The 21125-nt window shown below is 40.0% G+C and overlaps 1 protein-coding gene across 1 annotated transcript in view; it reads left to right on the top strand.

Moving 5' to 3' along the window:
• LOC111863139 (peroxisome biosynthesis protein PAS1) overlaps nt 1–21125 on the top strand; it is a 92572-nt gene that overhangs the window by 23339 nt on the left and 48108 nt on the right. The window contains exons 8-11 of the mRNA XM_023849185.2: nt 6603–6765; nt 9944–10106; nt 13382–13553; nt 14539–14735. Of these exons, the coding sequence (XP_023704953.1) occupies nt 6603–6765; nt 9944–10106; nt 13382–13553; nt 14539–14735 (695 nt within the window). The remainder of the gene's footprint in view (nt 1–6602; nt 6766–9943; nt 10107–13381; nt 13554–14538; nt 14736–21125) is intronic.

The raw sequence follows: 21125 nt of genomic DNA, 5'->3' as shown, positions 1-21125 counted from the left end.
TCCAGGATGCATTTGAAAAGTGGCAGAAACGCTGGGATCGGTGTATGCGCTCCCAAGGGGACTACTTTGAAGGTGATGGTGCAGAGTAAGATCTAGGTAAGATGTAATAGTTTTTATTAATATACTTCAGGAACTTCTGGATTGCACCACGTACATGTCTCAGTATCATTTTGTCAGACCCCATTTGTAATATGGGTTCTTTTTTCGTGTCCTGAGTCATGTATGCATGGCCGAAACCATCAGATCTAGGTTTCCATTGTCCCCTGCACTGGAGACGGTAAATTCCTGCCCTAGCCTCTGCATCCAACTGTACATGCAGTGGGGGAGTCCAAGGAGTATCTCCAGTGCAGCTGTTGGAGATGTTCGAAATGCTCCTGTAATACCTAAGCAAGCCAACCTTTGCAGTTTGCCAAGTTCTGTCTTGCTTGTCTTGAATTTAACTCTAGGCCACCATACTGTGGCACCATAAGTCTCAGCCACAGTGTACATCCAATGTACAACGTGTGGATGTAGTCCCCAAATTTTACCAAACATTCTTCTGCATGTCCAAAAAGCCTTATAAGCTTTGTTAATGACTTTGTCCAGCTGCTTTTTCCATGTCAGTCCCTTGTCTAAAACTAGACCAAGGTACTTGATATCGCTGGAGAGCTGGATTGTCTTATTGAAGAGAGTGGGTTCCTTAAGACCCTTTATATTTCTCTTCCTAGTAAACGGCATAATTACCGTCTTATTGGGATTGATGAAAAGACCTGTTCTTTCACACCATCGTTGGACCATGTACAGAGCTGACTGAAGACGCTCTGATACAGTTGAAAGGAACTTTCCATTTATGAGGATTGCTATGTCATCAGTATATCTTACTGTATAATACCCATCATCATTAACCTTCAGCGTCCAAATGGCACATATATATGTCACAAGCAGCAACCGGACTTGGCTGAATGACACCTATATGTGCTGCAGGACACATGCTCTCTTTGGGAGTGCTGACAGTTTGAAATTGGGTTTGAAACCAAAGCAAACCTACATGAGGTCATGTCAATGGTTCATTCCTTAGCTCTGAACAAAGAAATCGTTCATCACAGTACTGGTTTCGATACTATTTACATTTAGATATGACTGTTTGTGACCTGTGATTATATTTACAATATCACCATGATTCAAGGTTGAAGAAAAAACAACGGGTAAGTCCTTTGGAATTTCGTAACATATATAATAAAGATTATATTTTGCAATTCATGACAAAATAATCACAGTTAATTTTCATATGTAAAAATTGCTCTTTTGTATATATGTAGAAAATTTTATTGTCTTTCAGATTGTTTTTAGTTTGTATTTCTAGGTTGCATAGAATTGAAAATATGGATTTTTTTCTGAAAGTTTGCAATGTTATTTAATTAGGGCGATTTAAATATCGGCCACAGAGGGCTGCAGACAATTTAAAAGTCCGTACGTTAAAGGTTAAATCCCCACAGGAGATCGTTGACTACTAGACTCCACAGCAGAGGCGAGAGTACGCCCCCCTGTGGACATCCCCTAGCCACGGACGCCCCCAGGGTCTCTCCCGATAATGTAGCAGCTATGGTTCTGCTTTCCAGCATAGCATTGATCCATCTGCATATTGCAGGCTCTATACCATGCCTTCCAGCAGCTTGTTTGATTACATCAAATGAGGTTCTATCAAAGGCTCCCTCTATATCAAGGAATGTTTCCAAGGCAATATTCTTGTGTTCAATTGCACTTTCTATGCGTGTTACCACATTGTGTAGTGCACTTTCGGTAGATTTACCTGTTTGGTAGGCATGTTGGTTTCAGTGTAGAGGATAAGTCCTCAATGCCCCATCCCTAACATGCCTATCTACTAGTTTCTCCATCGATTTCAAAAGGTAAGATGATAGGCTGATAGGACGATAAGCCTTAGCCTCGGTATAATCAAGTTTCCCAGGCTTTTGGAATAAACGTCACCTTAACTTGCCTCCAGGCCGTGGGGATGAGACCATATGCCAAGCAGGCTCTATATATATGCGGCATAGGTGTGGAACTAAAAGTTCTGCCCCATGCTGCAAAAGTGCCAGTACAATCCCATCTGTTCCTGCTGATTTAAATGGTTTAAAAGTGTTCAAAGCCCATCTTATCTTTGGTTAATTATGACTTTGGCCAGGTTCCAGTCTGCCCTGTTCATCTTGCTTTGGCAAGTGTCCAGGTTCTGCTGACCCTGCCCATCGTCCAAACTGTCAATCAATTTTGAATCAGGAAAGTGAACCATGAATAATTCATTCAGCGTTTCCCTTCCTGTTTGAGTATACTGTCCGTTAGGCAGCTTAATTTTGCTAACCTTGTTTGTTGCCTGTTTTTCCATGATCCTCATGAGTCTGGCACCGCCTGGTACATCATTGATCTCCTGGCAGTGCCTTCTCCATGAGGATCGCTTGGCTTCCCTTATTTCTTTATTGTAACAGGTAAGGGCTCCCTTATAAGTGTCCCATTGCCCTGTTCTTTTAGCTGCATTAAACAGCCTTCTCATTTTGGTTCTAAGCCCACTCAGCTGTTTATTCCACCCAGGCGCTCTCCTTGGTCCACGAGTGGTCCTAGCTGGACAATTCTGATTAAAGGATGAGATAATAGCCTGTTGCAACTGGTCAGCAGACTGATCAACATCCTTTATTATGCATATAGTACGCGAAATGGCCTCTAGATTTACCTTTAGGTCGTCTTTATAAGACTCCCAATTGGTTCTCTTAGGATTCCTATAAGTAGCTTGATCTACTGTAATGTTACTTATTTTAAAGCATATATATCTCTGATCCGATAGGGACGGCTCAACAGATACATGCCAGTTACTTACCAGGTTTCCTATGTCATTTGTCCCTAGTGTCAAATCAATAACCTCCTTCATATTGCAAACCACAAAGGTAGGTTCTTTATCATGGTTAAGAATATTCAGGTTCAAACTCACCAGAAATTCCATAAGGCTCTCTCCCCTTGGGTTAATGCCGGTGCTCCCCCACAAGATGTGCGCGTTGACATCACACCCAATGATGAGTTGCTTTTTCCTACTACAGCAGCAGTCTATGATGTTCCTCATCTCCTTAGTTGGTGGTGGTTCATCCGAGTCATATGGAAGGTAGACTGAAGCAACAATCAGCTCCTTGCTGCCTTCTTGATACGGGTATGTTATCCTTACCGCTGTTGTATCCCTAGAACAGAGCTCCAGCAAAGGCAAGGCATTAACATGATTCCTGATATAAACACAGGATCTTGCATTATTACTAGGTGCAACAGAGTAAACTGTTCCCTCCATATTATTTAAGCCCCTTATTTGACCCTTGTATATCCAAGGTTCCTGAATAAGTGCTATATCTGCCTTACCCTCAGCTAGCTGTTGGCACAGAGCTGCCATGACAGCTTTGCTGTGGTGTAGGTTGATCTAAAGAAATTTCATGATCTCTTCCAATTGAGGAGGGGTCAATTTCCGTCTTATGTCCCTCTCCGGTCTTGGAGTGGGTTCCATGTGAAGGGGTCCCCTGATCCGTTTTGCTTTGGTCATCCGGGGGGTTGCGTACTTCATCTCCTTCCTCCTCGGAGACCGAGTTAGAAGATACAATGTCTGTCACGGGTTCTACTCAGCGCTGAACTTCAGGATCATCCAGCACCTTAACAGTCCACTGTGAGAGTCCTGTAAATATTTTGTAACTGGTCCTCTGTATAATAGTATGGGAGTCCCGGTCTATGAATAAGATAAGCCTTTGGCCTTTCGATTCAGATTGCTTGTCTAGTACCCTCCACTTCTCTGTATGGAGTCCTGGATTAAGATCGGCAATCCATTTCAGTAGCTCTTCCTGGTTTTAGGCAATTTTATCCCTAGTCCGGAGAGCTACTTTAACAGGCTTGGGCAGGTTCCTGGCATCAGTAGCCTTCAGCCTGATCCCTGATTGAAGCCTCTGGTTGTCAATGGCTCTGATGAGCCATTGACCAGACTGTTGGTCAGCACATATATAGATAAGTGCACCTCCCAACAGTCTGTATGATTTTAGGTGTGGTATTTTACCTTTGGAGTCCTACGTAACACCTCGCCCAAAGCTTCCAGAATGGAATTTTGGTCGTTTTCGGTAAGCTTATCCTCAAGGTAAGTTTCCTTGAATATAGCTACCTTTATATTGGTCAGAGTCTCCTTGTAAGTCCCTGCTCCTGGGCTTTTTTCAGAGTTCTGGCCGTTTCTGTAGGGTTACTGCCCTCCGACCTTGGCCTCTTAAAGGTGCCTGTGGGGGTTTCTCCCTGCTTGGACGAGCTTGCATTTCCTGGCTGCTGACTGCTCCCAGTTCCTGCTTTGCTTGTCTCAGCTTTTGCCTTTTTTTAACTTTCGTCTAGCGCATCCAGACAAAGCTTTCTTCGCCAGATGGGGTCCACCTACTCCAGAGCCTAGGTGTCCCAGTCTTTCCCCTGCTGCAGTTATGTTAGAAGTACTGGCTCCCTGCAGGGGCGTGTCAGTACTACCGACCCCCAGGAGAGTAGTTTTTAGTTTTGCCTCTGGCAAGTTTTGAATCACTGGTTCATCCTTGCCTTTGACTGAAATTTCAACAGCAAGTTCACCGATTGCAACTGGGCCCCTTAATGGTTCACCAGAGCTTCTAGCTCCCTGCTGAAGCATTTCTCATAAGGATCCTCTTAAAGGGGGGTCCCTCTTCAGTGTAAGGTCCTTGCAACCGGTTTTTGGTTTGGTTCCTTTTTTCATTTCGGTCCCACAAGTAATGGGGATTTAAAAGGTCACCACCCGCAGAGCCCCGTACGGGTGGAAGGCATAAATACAACAGGGTGCTGCCTGGTGCCCCGAGAGGATCGTTTACAACACTGGCCAATAACCACCCCAGTGTCCTGCAGCCCTCGGCATGATGCCTCACACCTTGGCTTAGGAGGTTGGTCCTTCATAAATATAACCCTCACAAGCCTCCAGGACCAAGAGTGCATGTTCGGGGGGGAGGGGTATCCCAGATGATAAATGGGAATGCGATACTAATTGTCACGAGTTTGCGACCAGGGCATCCTACACGAGATTATCACCCCTGGAGGTTGCTTCAGAGCTCCCCCATTCCCACCCATCTACATGGGTTGGTCGAAACCCTTTTAGAGTGTTGAGCCCTAAGGCTTGCGGCACCTAATTGGTGGTCTAGGGAGACAACTCAAATAGCCGTAGCTACCCCCATAGGAGTGCTCTCCCGCATTCGTCCCGGGTACATCGTAATGAAACCCAGGAGTCATTATGCCGCCGCATGGGAGGCTCTGGTCAAATAGCCATTGCCCTTTATGGAAACTTGGCCACCAGCCCCAGAAGCTCATGCTAATGCAGACCCCCAAGACTGTCGTTGCCCAGCAGGACCACGAGGGGGTGTTCCAAAACTGTCTCTCAGTGCATCCCTGGTCTATGATACGTCCCTACCAAAGACACAGCCACCCTGCCTACAGTATCTGTAACTAGCAACTGCATGTCATTTCACACCGTCTGGTGACAATGTCTATGTAGCTTCATTGAAAACACATGCTAAAGTTGTGTGAGTCACTGCAGACATTTCCTGGCATGACACAAGAAATTATTTATCTGATAGCATTTGATCATTCTTAAGAACACCGCTAACATCATTTGGAATCTTCCTTCCATTGGTTGTTTTGTCTGTGGACACCCAGATATATATATATTTTTTTTTTTTTCCCTGCACAGTACTCCAATTTTGCTCGGTGTTTCAGCATAGCACTTAGATATATGGGGTTTCCTTAAGTTGCCTTGTCTGAAGGCTCTGTCCAAACATACTGTAGAAGAGTTTGCTGACACAAAAAGCTTTGCAGAGATCTGTTTCAAAAGTGGAAAATTTGGAATCCTGAAGAACTTCTGGCGGAAAACTCACCAGTTAGAGATTGCCTACCTGGCCAGTCTCTGAGATGACATTGGTGGTGATATGCTTGGACACTTTTGCTTGCTAGTAATAATTCTTGATTTCATTTTTCATTTCACTTTACTCAGCTGAATGAATGCAAATTACAATTTTGAATCTCAATTCATTATATCAAAATCCCACACTGTAGGAACTGTATTATAGAAAGTGATGTTATATGAGGGCTGAGGATATACACATTTTTAATTTATCTCAAGAAAGGTAAACAAATGAGTAGGTTAACTTAGAATTCTGATTATATTTCAGGTTATTTATGTAATGATAAATGTTGCGCATGTTCCAAGTATCATTCCTATTCTGTGACGGAATGAAGGAACAAGCTCATATAACAACATTTATTCATCATAGTATCAAGAAATGAATCTTTAATTTTGAAGTTTGTGTTTAAAAGTAACTGGTGAAAAACTATAACAGTTTTAGAACTAAGGTATTTCTGTGATACATGAGTGGTATTAGTGAGATGATTATTTGTAATTCATTAAAAAATTTTCATTTAAGAAAGAAATTTTGAAGCTGTGCATGTTTTGTTGCTGGATTGAAAAGTAGGAACAGTTATAGTTAACAGTATAATTGATATATTGACAATATAGTGGGGTACAAAGAACAACATATAAAACTGGGTCAAATAATCTGAGTAACTCTTGTAATTTCTCTCAGGTAAGAGGGTGGAAACATTACAGAAGTATATGTCTCAGTGGCTGGGGGAGTGCATTTACTACCAGCCATCAGTTCTCATATTTGATGATTTGGATTCAATTGCTGGTATCGGAAGTTCGGCTCCGGGGCAAACAGTATCTGAAGAAGATTACTACTATACTAGGTAATAATGTATGATGTCCACATTTTTATATACACTCAACTCTCGATTATCCGGGGGCAGATAAACCAGTTTGCGGCTTAACCGGGTCTACCGGGGCTTTTTTGAGGCTTATGTGTTGTTTAATATTCATTCACTCTTGTTTCACATGGTGAGTTGTAACACTATTTTCACGCTAATGTGGACTGAGTTCTGCATTATTTGGTCCCGTTATGCTAACACAGTGTTCTAGGGTAGGTGTGAAAGAATGCAAGGATTTGTAGAAAGTTTCAAGGACAGATACACTGCCCCAGTTAGTCTCTTTGTATCGATCTTCAAGTGCGTTAGCAAAATGTCAGGGTGTAAAAGGAAGTGTGTTGTGTTAAGTATTCAACAGAAACTTGAAATTATCAATCAGTTGGGAAAAAGAGGTGTAGTTAAACAATTAGCAATACAATACAGTATTGGAGAACAAACTGTTTGTGATTTGAAAAAACAAAAGAATCAATCAATTTCCTTTGCTTCATCTTCTAATTCAAGCGGAGTGAAGAAGAGAAAAACCATGAAAAGATCCAAGTCATGGAAGAAACTGATGTCTTTCATCACTAATGAAGATGGCGAAATCCATGGATNGACTATCTTGAGAGTGAAGAGAACAGTTCATTAAGTGACAAGCTAATATTACGTAGGCTTCATATGGATATCCGTAGAAAGGGAAATGCCGCGAAAAAGCAAACGACAATATTAAATTTTTTTAAGTGTTAAGTGTGAATATTCATAAAAAGTTTTGGATGTTGAACACTGTGATTGAAATAACTAATTCATACTTCAGTGTAATGTAAAAAAGTATTAAATAGTCCATGAGATGACATAAAAATGAGGTTGAATAAATTTAAATACAGGTAGGCCTATAGTATTATGAAGGTACAGTATTACAGTACTACTTTTAATAAAATTTGTCTTAACTGGGTTTTCGATTAATCATAATTTCCATCCCCACCATTATCCCGGATAATCGAGAGCTGAGTGTATTTAATTTTGTCATAATACTTCTTCTGTAAACAAACACAGTATATTTGTAGAAACTGCATGTTTTTCTCTCTGTTATGCTGTAATGGAATAAAATATTAATATGTGAAATTTGAGGTTCTCATGGCAGTGAAAATTAAGATTATGATCTTCTGGGATGTAATGCCATTTAATTTAGTTGGTAGGTATCAAGATTTTGAAGAAACTGCCCTAAAGAAGGAGGCAGCAGGTTCCTCCAAAATGTTAATAAAAGTAAAGTAAAGCACTGTGCTGTGAAGAAATGGAGTGGAAGTATAGCTCCACCATTCTTGACCTCAGCACTAGATTGAGATGAATGGTCAGCTTCACGCCCCTGCCACTTTACTGCCAGGGGCTGAGTCCCCAGTATCCATTAGGTTAGAGGCTGGGTTGGCCCCAGACCTAGTCGCAATGCTCCAAAGAAGAGAAAATCTTGCACTGCCGGGAATGAAACCTGGGCTGTCGAGCCCATAGCCATCTCAGGAGACCATAATGTTAAAATACTATATGCAGTTCAAACTTCAGATAGATATCCAACACTTTATTTCTGGATTTTTATAACTTGATTTCCTTTGAACAGACATGTTAAATGAACTTTGTGTGTTTTTATAATTTTTGTAGTGTTCTTATAATCTAATTCCATTTAGATTTTACCAGATGCTGTGCACTGAATATAAAAATATTTTTGAATGAAAATTTGGTATTGCACTGTCATTTTACTTCTCCAGTTTTTAATACACCAGTCTTTTAAGTAAGTTTTGGCATAACCTATCCATTTTTACAGAAAGGTTAATGGAAGGTGTGATTTAATGATTATATAATTTGGGATTCTCTCTTACCCATATGTCCCTGTGTATCAGTTTTACTATCTGAAAATCATTAGGTGTAACCTCATATGTAAATTTTAATACATGAAAAGAGATGCTTTCTGTAGTGTGGTATTTGAAGGCATGTTCATGTAGGTAGTACTTGACTTGTCAGGTATTACTGTTGTGTAATTGTATTTTGGTATAGTTAGTTGCAGAAGATTAAGTATAATTTTCTTTATGAAGTAAAGAAATTAGACTAAAAGGAAATCGGTGCATACTGTCTGAATGTCCAATGAAATAGATTTTGAATTATCTCATTTCTGTGCAGCTTGTCAGTAAGGTTATAGAGGATTAGCCAGTGTCATATTTGGGGATGCATATGTTTACAATTAATAGCAAGGCAGCTCTTTTAATTTTTAGGTGAGACAATGCTAATGTCACTCAGAAGGTTCTCCTAAAATTTGTTATGATTCTAAAAAATGTACAAGCATTGTTAATGTTATTTGTATGGGAAACTGAAATAACAGTGTGGTGCTGTCATCTGTGTGTGCGTGCATGTGCGCTCACCCACACACTTTACACACATGCACATACACACATACATTTGCTTTAGGTTTGATGTCTGTGGTATGGTATGGCAAGAGATTAAGTGGTCTGACAGTAAAGTTCGCGAACTCATCACAGTAAAAGTCATACATATCTCATTGCTGAATATCATTGTGGTTGCCAAAAGTACTCTCTTTGGAGACTATTCACAGAGGCCAGTGCCTAGTCCACCATTCAAAACAATTTTGGACTGGTTTTGTGGAAAGGTCTTCAGAGCTGCTGTTGTATTACTCCTGATGTCATTAAAAGCCTTCCTTCCAGTATTTCCTTTATCTTCAGGAACAGAAAAGAGTCACGGGGCTAGATCCAGTGAATAGGGAGAGTGTTCCAGCACAGTTATTTGTTTACTAGCTAAAACTCCCTGACAGACAGTGCTGTGTGAGCATGTGCATTGTCATGATGCATGATCCATGAGTTGTTGGTGACAGCACACCAAAACACACTCAGACAATAATAGACACCACACAGAAAGAGACTGCCATAGATCAACAACAACAACACAGCTGTGAAATGCTGATATGCGAACGTCATCAAACCACACTAAGGTTTCTGTACCCTGCTGCCATGGCAATCAGACAGTGGCAAGTTCGCGAACTTTATTGTCAGACCTGGTATGTACAAATCTACAATTTCCATATGGATTTTTCTTTTGTTTGTTTTCTAATATGTCAGTACAATGACTGCAGGAACCTTACTTTCTAGATTCTTCAGCTTATTGTTTTTATTTTGTTATATTGCAGAGTTGGTGAAAAACTAAGTGAACTTCTAGAAGAGTTCCAGTTGTCAAATTGTGTATCAATCATAGCTACAGCACCATCTGTTTTAAAAGTCAACTCCTCCCTGGTAGCACCACGTGGTTGGCACATTTTCAAAACTGTGTTGGAAATTCCAGATTTGAATAAGGTTAATACTTATGTTGTTTTATGTAATCATAACTTTATTTTATGTAGGTGATTATTATGTAGTCTTTTGTCTTCTGTGTCACCATGGAGGATTTGTTGAAGGTAATCTTAAAACAAGGGGCACGTGGTAGCATAGTTGGTTGAGGCACTGTGCTATAAGCCGGAAGGTCGCGGGTTCAATTCCTGATGAGGTCATTGGATTTTTTCAATTCACTTAATCCTTCCAGCAGCACTATGGCCCTGGGGTTGACCCAGTTTCTAACAGAAATAAGTACCAGGAATATTCTTGGAATATTCTTGGGAGTAAAGGGCGGCTGGCGCTTAAGGCTGACAACCTTACTGCCATCATTGAGCCGATTGTCTAGAAAATGTGGGATTCTCAACATGTCACAACCCTATGGGCCTCCATGGCCTGTTATCCCAATACCTTTACTTTTACTTTTACTTTACTTTTAATCTTAAAACAAAATGGCATGTCTGTTCTTAGGTTTCAGTTTGACTGTGATAGCTAATGAATTGCTAAGGTTGTTTGTATCAGATTTTGTATGGAAATATATTGTGACATGTTGCGCAACGGAGAACCCCTCCCTACCCAGCAGCAACGTGACAGCTCAGGCCACAGTGACGTGGCAGATGAGTCAGCGCTACCCTCCCCCCCCTCCGCAGGGTAACGTAACGCGCAACGCGCGGTGATGTAAGACGGCGTGAGGTAACAGCATTGCCACGTAACAGGCACACACAGCCACTATATAAGAGAGCTGCGCTGCCTGCAAGGAGTAGTTAGTTTAATGTGGCCATCGCCGAGTTCAGTTCCGAGTTAGTTCCAAGCAAGCCTACGAGCGAGTGTGTTATCAACAGTTCTCCAGTCAGCAGACTAGAGTTGGAATATAGCAGCCGTCGCGGAAAGAAGAACTGGACGTGTGTGTGATTGTGTAATTGGGAGCGTGTGATACAGTGATACAAAGCTCCCCTACTGTAAACGTGTAGACTACTGAAGACAGAGTGAACTGATTTGCGCATAGGGTTATAAATTTTGAAACCCCGCAACAGTGTTAACAGATTATTGCGATTAGGGTTATAAAGTGTGAAACCCCGCAACTGTGTTATAAATAATTGTAGCCGTTACTTGTAGGTTGTTGAATAAACCAATTAACAATCCGAATGACGTCTTCAGTAACGAAACACGTTACAATATCATGAAGATACCTACAAGTTCTGTATGCAGAATGTTTTGTAGAAAATTACTGTCTTCTAGTTGTGATGCCATGTGCAGTAGTTTGGTATATAGGTACTTGTGTTTCAGAGGAGTGTGCTGCCTCCATCTTCAGGATACAAGATTATTCTTCTGTTTTAAAGATGGAGACATCAAAACTATATCCCAGAACATCCCAGAAGACACTAATCTTTGTGGTTATTACTGTAAGAACATCAGACCTCACTTTGTCCTGAGGTTCTGTATGTGTCAGTTTGAATTTGTATTAATAGAAAGTATGAGGGCGAGTCAAATGAAAACCTTAAATTTGTAATAAAAAAATCGAAATTTTGCTCCATTATCCCGTAAGTTGGTAAGCGTGCTACAAACATTGCAGAATGGCCTGTAGGTTGCAGAATAGTGCAGATGCACGAACACTGTCACAGCACCAGTATAAGATGGCTGCCCCACCTGAGACTTGCACCAAAGAAGAACAGCGTTCTGTTATTCGGTTTTTGTGTAGTGAAGGTGTGAAACCTATTGAAATTTATTGAAGAATGAAGTTTCAGTATGGTGATGCATGTTTGTCACAACAGCAAGTGTATGAATGGAGTAGGAAGTTTGCAAATGGTGTGACTTCAGTGGAAGATGCTCCTCGTCTGGGTCAGGCACATCGAGTTATGACACCAGAGAACACTGCAGCAGTTGAAGCCATAGTGAGGGAAAACCGCTGAATGACGTTGAATGAAATTGCAGGAAGCTTAAACATTAGTCATGGTTCAGCACACCACTAGGTGCACAATATGCTCCAGTCTCGCAAAGTGTCTGCAAGATGGGTGCCACAGCAGCTGACTCCTGAATTGATGCTTGTGAAGAACCTCTGCAGCGCTTTGAACGAGAAGGTGATGACTTCCTTGCAAGAATCGTTACTGGGGACGAAACCTGGGTTCACTTCCACCAACCGGAAAGGAAGAGAGTGAGCAAGGAATGGCGCCATTCCTCATCTCCAAAACCAAAGAAGTTTCAAACACAACCATCAGCAGGGAAGGTTATGCTGACTCTCTTTTGGGACGAAAAAGGCGTCATCTTGGAGCACTACACGCCTAGAGGGACCACTGTCACCAGTGCATCATACTCAGATCTCCTAAATATCATCTTCGGCCTGCAATCAAATCAAAGCGACATGGATTGCTGTCTACAGGTATCCTTTTGCAACATGACAATGCAAGGCCCCATACTGCCCATACGACAGTTGCGACAATCAATGACCTGCATTTTGAGTGTCTTCCTCATTTGGCATACTCACCAGACCTTGCCCCAAGTGATTTCCATATGTTTGGACCACTCAAAGAAACAATGGGAAGAAAGACATTCCGATCTGATGATGAGGTAAGCCATGCGGTTGCGCGGACTACCAAAAGAATTTTTTTCTAAAGGAATTCATGCACTTCGTAAGCACTGGAGGAGTTGCATTGAGCATGGGGGAGATTATGTTGAAAAGTGATACAGCTTTGTACCACTTGTGCATGATAAATAATACTCAAAAGAATATTTAAGGTTTTCATGCAGAAATAGATCACCAATTTTGTAATTATTGTTTTGTAACTAACCATATGGAATGAAGAATTTGAAGGACAGTAAGCATATTGGTTCTATCCAGAACTGATTGTTTTGTGTTGTATTTATTTATGGTTTACTTAGTGATGCTTTCAGTAGTTTAAGAAATTATATAGCATTGATATATTTCAGCAGTAGGCTGAGCCATAGATCAGGCAGTTTGTAGCCAGCTTCTGGCTTTCAAGGTCCAGATTAATCCAAGTGTAGTCCATGCAGGATCTGTGATGGACAAAATGGATCTGGAGAAGAATTATTTCTGCATGCTGTGTTCTTTTCCAGCCGTTGTACCAGTGCTGCATAGTTATCTACCACTAGTGGCTCATACAACAGGTCCACTTGTTGCTGCATTACCAAGGTGACTTCATCTCATCACACTCCTACATTTATTGATATATTGTATAAGAAATAGAGCATTAGATTTATTGTTTCAGTCTTTTGTAACCCCTGCTTTGTTTGGATGCTGACAGGATGACAGGGCAGACATTTTGAAGAACATAATTTCCCAGCGGATTGATGTAACTATCGATGATGACATTCCTCTGAACTGGAGCAAGATAGCTGGCAGATCGGAAGGCTATGTTGTGCAGGACTTAGTGGACCTTGTTGACAAGGCCATTTTTGAATCTTGCAAGAGAACAGGTATTGTTGAAGCCAAATTCAGTAATGATGATGCTGTAATAGATACAAGGATGCCGCTTGTAAATGAACAAATCAAATTTCTGTTAGAATTGGGTCACTGCTGCAACCAGATCGAGTCTGGGACCCACCTAGCCTCTTATCCAGTGAGTACCAGGAGACCTTTCCCATTGAGTAAAGTAACCAGGGCATGAAACTGACCACCCACCTACATCTTGTGCTGAGGTTAAGCATGTCTTCATGGTGTGGTGCGTAATTAAGCATTCTTACTGAACAGTTAACTTTTAAATGACTGTCATACAGAAGATGTTCCTATAGTAATATTTTCTAGTCTGCTACAAGTAGTTAGAATTACATAAATGAAGAAGTTTAAAGGGGACCTGGGGGCCTGTTGGTAAGATTGATCTGTCATTCAGAGGGTTCTGTGTTCAATCCTGGTGAGATTTCTGTGCCCACAGATTGAAAGCTTCAACTTTACCAGAGAGATGAAACTTAGGGAATATGGAGAGTACACCCCTCTCTCCTAATAGTTCAGAGCCCACATTAAGCTACAGGTCCACCCCCGCTGATCATTAGTTTCATAATCACCTTGTCATTGAGGGCAACAGAATCTACTCTAGTGGTGTCCTGACCTGTGAGATGGATTCATTAGTATGTGGCTGCAGGATGAGATTTTGAGAGTTGCAAATGTAGGAAAAAAATCCTTTTCTGTGGAATAAAATTATTTACTAAAGTTTTAGAAGATCAGGAGGAGTCCTGATTTTTCACTCAGTATATCTAATAATATGTTACTTATTAATGAAAATAGTTCCTTTGGTTTTTCTGTGTGTTAAACATTTTGTTGTAGTTAGAGGAATGGGAGTGTTTAATTGTTCACAATGTGTAATGATTGGATTGCTGTTAACGCATCATGGTGGAAAGGCATTATTTTTCTAACACATTCATTATCAGTATTAGAATCTGGAAAGTTTGCATTTATTTACTACAGTATCTGCTCAAGACTGTAAGGCTGCCATGACTCTGAAATTAGACAACAGCGACTTTGAAGTAGCCTTAACTAACAGTGTGCCTCTGTTACAACGAGGGGTGGACCTCTATCATGGCAATTCCTGCTCTTGGGATGATATTGGAGGATTGTGTGAAGTAAAGAAGATCCTAATTGAGGTTCTGCAGTGGCCTTCACAAGTAAGCATTCTTTTTTTTTAACTGCGGTCTTCTGGAGTATGATGATGTGTAGTCAGGATTCAACTCAACTCTCTGAAATCTTGACAATAATGTCACATCCCAGAAGACCACAGTCTTAATATTCACTGCTGTAAGAACCTCAAATCTTGCAAAGCATTATCTTGCCAGACAATACAGTTTTATGGCTAAAATTGTCATATTCTTTAAACAATTATTTAGTGTCTTTACTTACATCAGTTACTTTTCTTATTAACTGTAATTTCATAGGAGTTTGTCTTTTTAGATTATTTTTGTATATTCAGGGGACTTTTGAATACGCCTTCATGGTGTGGAGCTTAATTAATTAAGCACACAGACAATTTTACATTTACATGTTACATACAACTTAGAGGTTTATGTTAATCTTCTAATATATTAACTACAAATGTGATCAAGCTGGCTGAGCATTGCATTTTTTTTCACTACAAATCCGTACCCCTTTTGTTAAAATCCAGCGGTCAGCCCCATAGTACTGGGGATTTAGAATCCCTTGTTCCTAGATGATAGCTGCTTGAATGGAAAAGTAGCTGCTCTGGTCTAGAAAACCGAAATTAGTGGCCATGAGGATTCATTGTGCTGACCACGTGGCACCCTCTGTCCGCTAAAGTTGGCACTAACTTCGCTGACAAGTGGCAGTCATTCAGTTGGTATAGTTCGCTTGCGGACTACAGCAACTGAGTTTGTTTAGTCCTACATGATAAAATTTAAATTATTATAGATGTATAAATATCAAGATCTGTGAAGTGCAACAAGTTTAATATAAAAAATGGCCTTGACGTGTTTTGGCTGCTACTGGTTTTCATCAGATGGCATAGGCAGCATTGCATAGAAATACTTTACATGTATGATAAACAGAGGTTCTTATAATAGGATTTCTACTGTTATAAATTGAGAGTAGACTAAAATCAGGTGTTGTTAAAATAATTAGAGAGAATCAGACAAAATGAATTAAAAGTCTCGTTATATAAGTATATGAACATACTGACAGCTACATTTTCTGTTTTTTATTTAATTTTTTATTTATTTAGTTTTTTGCTTGGCACTTATTACTGATTGCCATACCTGTGTGAAATTGTGTGTTCTGGTGAGGACCATTGTAGTATGCAGGATGTGCCATACATACATCAGCGTTTCAGAGTATTCATAAGTGTGCAACTGGCACTGAATATAAAACTTGTCAAACAACAGTCACAAGACAATCACAGATAAAATCGCAGAGACATCAGTTCGACCATAGTTAAAATCTAAACTGAATACCTCAAATAAATAGATACAATGTTACACATACAATTATACCAACAAGATAATTAGCAATACATAATGATTCTCCTTCCTTAACTTACACTTACACTTAATGTCTATATTGATGCTACTGTGGGACGTCCATCAGTCAGCATGCACTCCTGTTCTATTCCTTAGCTCTTGATCCCGAGAGAAGAGCAAAACTTCACCAACAGTATATGACGGATTATGTATTAGGACATCTCTTATTTCTTTTATAAACTGTTTTTTATCATGTACTAAATTAGATAAATAATCAGGCAGACTGTTAAATACGTGGTGCGTTCAAGTTCTAAGGTCTCCGATTTTTTTCTCGCATAATAATCATACAAAAAATTTGATACTTCTGTCACTTTTCAACGTAATCGCCCTGCAGCCGTTCACATTTTTCACAACATCGACACCATGATTCCATGGCCGCTGCGAACGCTTCTGTAGGAGTCTGTTTTGACCACTGGGAAATCGCTGATGCAATAGCGGCATGACTGGTGAATATGCGACCACGGAGAGTGTCTTTCGTTGTTGGGAAACGCCAAAAATCGCTAGGAGCCAGGTCAGGTGAGTAGGGAGCATGAGAAACCACTTCAATGCTGTTTTCACGAAGAAACTGCTGTGTCGCATACACCTGATGCACTGGTGCATTGTCCTGGTGAAAGAGCACACGTGCAGCCTTTTCCAGCCGTTTTTCTCGCAGTTCTGGAAGGAGCTTGTTCTTCAAAACATCTTGGTAGGATGCACCTGTTACTGTAGTGCCCTTTGGAACGCAGTGAGTAAGAATTACGCCATTGCTGTCCCAAAACATGGCCACCATCATTTTTTCAGCACTGGCACTTACCCAAATTTTTTTTTTTTGGTGGTGGTGAGTCTGTGCGCTTCCATTGAGCTGACTGGCGCTTCGTTTCAGGGTTGGAAAACGGCATCCATGTCTCATCCATTGTCACAATTGATGAAAAGAAAGTCCCATTCATGCCTTCATCACGTGTCAACATCGCCTGGCAAATTGCCATGCGTGCAGCCTTGTGGTCGTCTGCCAGCATTCGTGGCACCCACCTGGAGGACACTTTCTGCATTCGCAGGTCTTCAAGCAGGATTGTGTGCACAGATCCCATAGAAATGCCAACTTTGGAGGCGATGTTTTCCACACTCAATCGGCAATCCTCCAAAACAACTTCCTCAACTCGCTCGACCATGTTGTCAGACCGGCTGGTGTGAGGCCGCGATTGTTGTCACACGACGTTCAGCCTTCTTTGAAATGTCGCACCCACGAACGCACAATTTTCACATTCATGACACCATCAGCACATGTCTCACTCAACTGGCGATGAATTTCAATGGGTGTCGCACCACGCAAGTGGAGAAAACGAATGATTACTCGCTGTTCTTGTAACAAAAACGTTGCCATTTTAGGTATCAAAAACACTCCTCACTCTCGCCGCCACCACTATAGTTCTGTATGCCGTACAGTGTTGCCATCTCTGTCACGCATTCACAAAGAGTGCACACGTATTTTAAACTAAACCACATATGTCTATCTGCTCCCAGTCCTGAGAAAAAAAATCGGAGACCTTAGAACTTGAACGCCCCTCGTATTTTTATACTCATGCAGTGAACTCCTTTCTGCCTCATTGCAAAATGTGATTATAGGACATCTAAATTTCTTTTGTGTCTTGTCGGTCTCTCATAAATTGAATAATTACAAGTAAAATATTCCAAGTTATTTATCATAAAAGTCATCAAAGATAAAATATATTGAGAGACCAATGTTAATATATTTAACTTTATAAATGCTGGCCTACATGACTCTCAATGTTTCATCCCCATTATTATTCTAATAGTCTTCTTTTGTAAGAGAAAGATCTTGGCCTCTGACAAATTACCCCAAAAAACTATTCCATATCTCATGAGTGAATGAAAGTTAGCATTATACATCATTTTAAGTGTTGTAACATTACTGTATTGTTTCATACTTCGTACTGCATAACATGCCTTTCCCAATCTGGGTAACAGTGATTCAACCTGTGTCTTCCAATTCAGGAACTTATCAATTTCAATGCCCAAAAATTTAATGAGTTTCCCCTTGTAATAATTCACTGTTAAACTTTAAATGTACAGGCATATTGTCACAATTGATTGTTTCAAATTTTAACACTTTAGTTTTCCTCAAGTTTAGGGATAAACCATTGTATTTAAACCACTGACTTAAGGAATTTAACATAAGTTTAGATCTTTCTTGAGTTTCATTGATATTAACACCTGACACTAATATACTTGTATCATCGGCATACAATAGTGACTTATTGTCAGTACTTAATGCTGACGGCAGGTCATTAATATATAAAAGGAACAACAAAGGACCCAAAATCGAGCCCTGTGGCACTCCATATTTGACAGTTCCCCAGTCTGAGCAGCATTTTCCATTTTCGTTATTATAGAGTTCAACTCTTTGTCTTCTATTTTCCAGATAGGACTTCAACCATATTTTTATTTTACCACCAATGCCGTATGTTGCTAATTTACTCAAAAGAATATCATGATTCACACAATCAAATGCTTCTGTCAAATCACAAAAAATTCCTGATGAATGATTGCGTCTTTCCAACGTTTATAAAATATGATTAGTTAATGTATATATTGCCATTTCTGTGTTACTGTTTTCTCTAAATCCAAAATGTGGAAAAGACATTAAATTGTTTGTCTATATGTGTTGCTTTATCCTATTGTACGCCACTCTTTAGCGGCCTCCGTAGTCTAGAGGTAACGTTCCCACCTCATGACTCGTGGTACGCGGGTTCAAATACCCGGCGGAGGTCGTCGAATTTTTAAGGGCGGAAAAATTCAGGGAACAAGTCCTCCGGAAGGGACTTTAAGCCGTGGGTCCCGTGTCGTAGCTTTACGGCACGTAAAGAACCTCATATCTCCAAAGGAGGTCACTGAGCCAAATTCAAGGACGTTTACCGCCAAGCCAGTAGAGGCCGAACTCGCTGGCTCGGTCGGGACTGATGGTACACACCAATATCAGTAGGGTATAGAGACTGGTAGAATATCATAGAGGGAAGCACAATGGACCAATACTGGTCTAAGTGCATGGGGAAACCCACCCTCTCCAATAACTAACTAACACCACTCTTTCAAAAATCTTAGAAAAACTTATTGCCAATGATATTGGTCTATAGTTTGCCATAATTGCCTTCTCACCTGTTTTGTGTATAGGTCTTACTGAGGCAAACTTCCTTCTATCAGGATATATTCCATGCTCAAAAGATGCATTAAATATGTGACACACAGTTATAAAGTATTTATTGAATACTTCTACTACTTCCTTAGTATCAGTTACTTTGCTATTCCCCACTTTCATTTCGGTTATATTATCNTGAAGTAGTTCGACATACATGGAAAAGCACCTGAAGATGGCACTTTAGTGCTGAAACATGTAGTGCAAGAGAGAAGAGTAAGGTGAATAAGTGTATGCACTGTAAGACGGTCAGAATAAATCATGGACATAATTGCATTTTGTTTTCCAAGTTACTTATAAGTTTTTGGTAGTACAATTTCTTAGCTTCTTTTATCACTTTCGTTAATGTCATACAGTACTTTTTATAGTATGAGTCCAATCTTTCATCCTTTGATTTTTTAACTAAGTTGTATAAAGCTCTTCTATGATTACAAGATGTTCGTATACCTTTGGTTATCCATTTATTGGTGTCTTTCCTTTTTTTGTACACCAAGGGAAAGCTGTTTTCTAAAATTGTTAAGAAGGTATTATGAAATTTATTAAATTTCATATTAACGTTCTCTTTATCATAAACTGCTTCCCAATTTTCATTTTATAATGCCCGTTGGAAATGTGCTATGTTCTCAACATTGATATCCCTAAATGCTCTTACATGGTCCCTTTTCTTTATCACCTGTAAATTTTCAAGTACTAAGATTTGTCCATCATGGTCTGAAAACCCATTTATTATAGAATGGCTTTGAAAATTATTGAAGACATCTTATCTAAGAAGAAATGATCTATGAGTGTGACAGAAGTGGGACCTATTCTAGTCAGACAGTCAATTATTTGAGCTAGATTACAAGTATCTAATAAGGATTGCAACTGTATTTTTTTATAGTTTTCATTAAGGTAATTTATATTTGTATTGCCACAAATTATCAGTTCCAATTTATGGCTTACTAAATATGAAAGTGTAGCATCCAGCTGCTCAATGAATTGGCCGATGTCCCCATCTGGTACTCTGTAGAGACAAAAAATACATAATTTCTTATTACTTATAATTATCTTTACCGCACAGGCTTCGAAAACCTTCTTCCTACTTAACTTATTGAGATCTAACTTTTGATATGTTATATTATTCTTAACTAATATACAAACTCCTCCATTCTTAGACATATTATGTGAAAACCCTGTTGCCATTTTATATTTTGTCATGAAGAACATGGATAGCTCGTCTTCACTCAAATGATGCTCACTAATACATATAATATCAGGATTATTATATTCATTCATCTATAATCTGCCAATACGACAGATCCACAGTCTCTTCCAAAACAGTTCCTCCACTTGATGCGATCTAGAGCTTTCTCCTTCAAACGAAAACATCCTCTTCTGTCAGCAAGGTCATCCAGAATCTTCTTACGTCTTCTTCCTCTTCTTCTGGTCACTTCTATCCGCCCCTCTATCTTTCCTTCAGTAACTTCTTTTAGAAGGCAGTTACCGCATAAGATATGACCAATCCAATTAGCCTTCTGTTTTTTTTATTTCATGTAGGATATTCCTCTGCTCACTGACTCTAAATAACACTTCTTCATTTCTCACATAATCGGTCCAACTGATCTTCTCCATCCTTCTCCAACACCACATTTTGAAGCTTTCCAGATGTTTCTGATCTACTGCCCTAAGTGTCCAAGTTTCAGCCCCATACGAAGCGATGCTCCAAACATAGCATTTCACTAGTTTCTTTCTCAAATTTAAGTCCAATTTGCTGGTAAAAAGATTCTTCTTCTTGCTAAATGCAGCTTTTGCCATGGCAATCCTAGATTTAATTTCACACGTACACCTTCCATCATCTG

This window comes from Cryptotermes secundus, unplaced genomic scaffold (genome assembly GCF_002891405.2).
Source record: "Cryptotermes secundus unplaced genomic scaffold, Csec_1.0 scaffold6, whole genome shotgun sequence".
In the NCBI taxonomy this organism is placed as follows: Eukaryota; Metazoa; Arthropoda; class Insecta; order Blattodea; family Kalotermitidae; genus Cryptotermes; species Cryptotermes secundus.
This window is presented reverse-complemented; position numbering and strand designations above follow the sequence as displayed.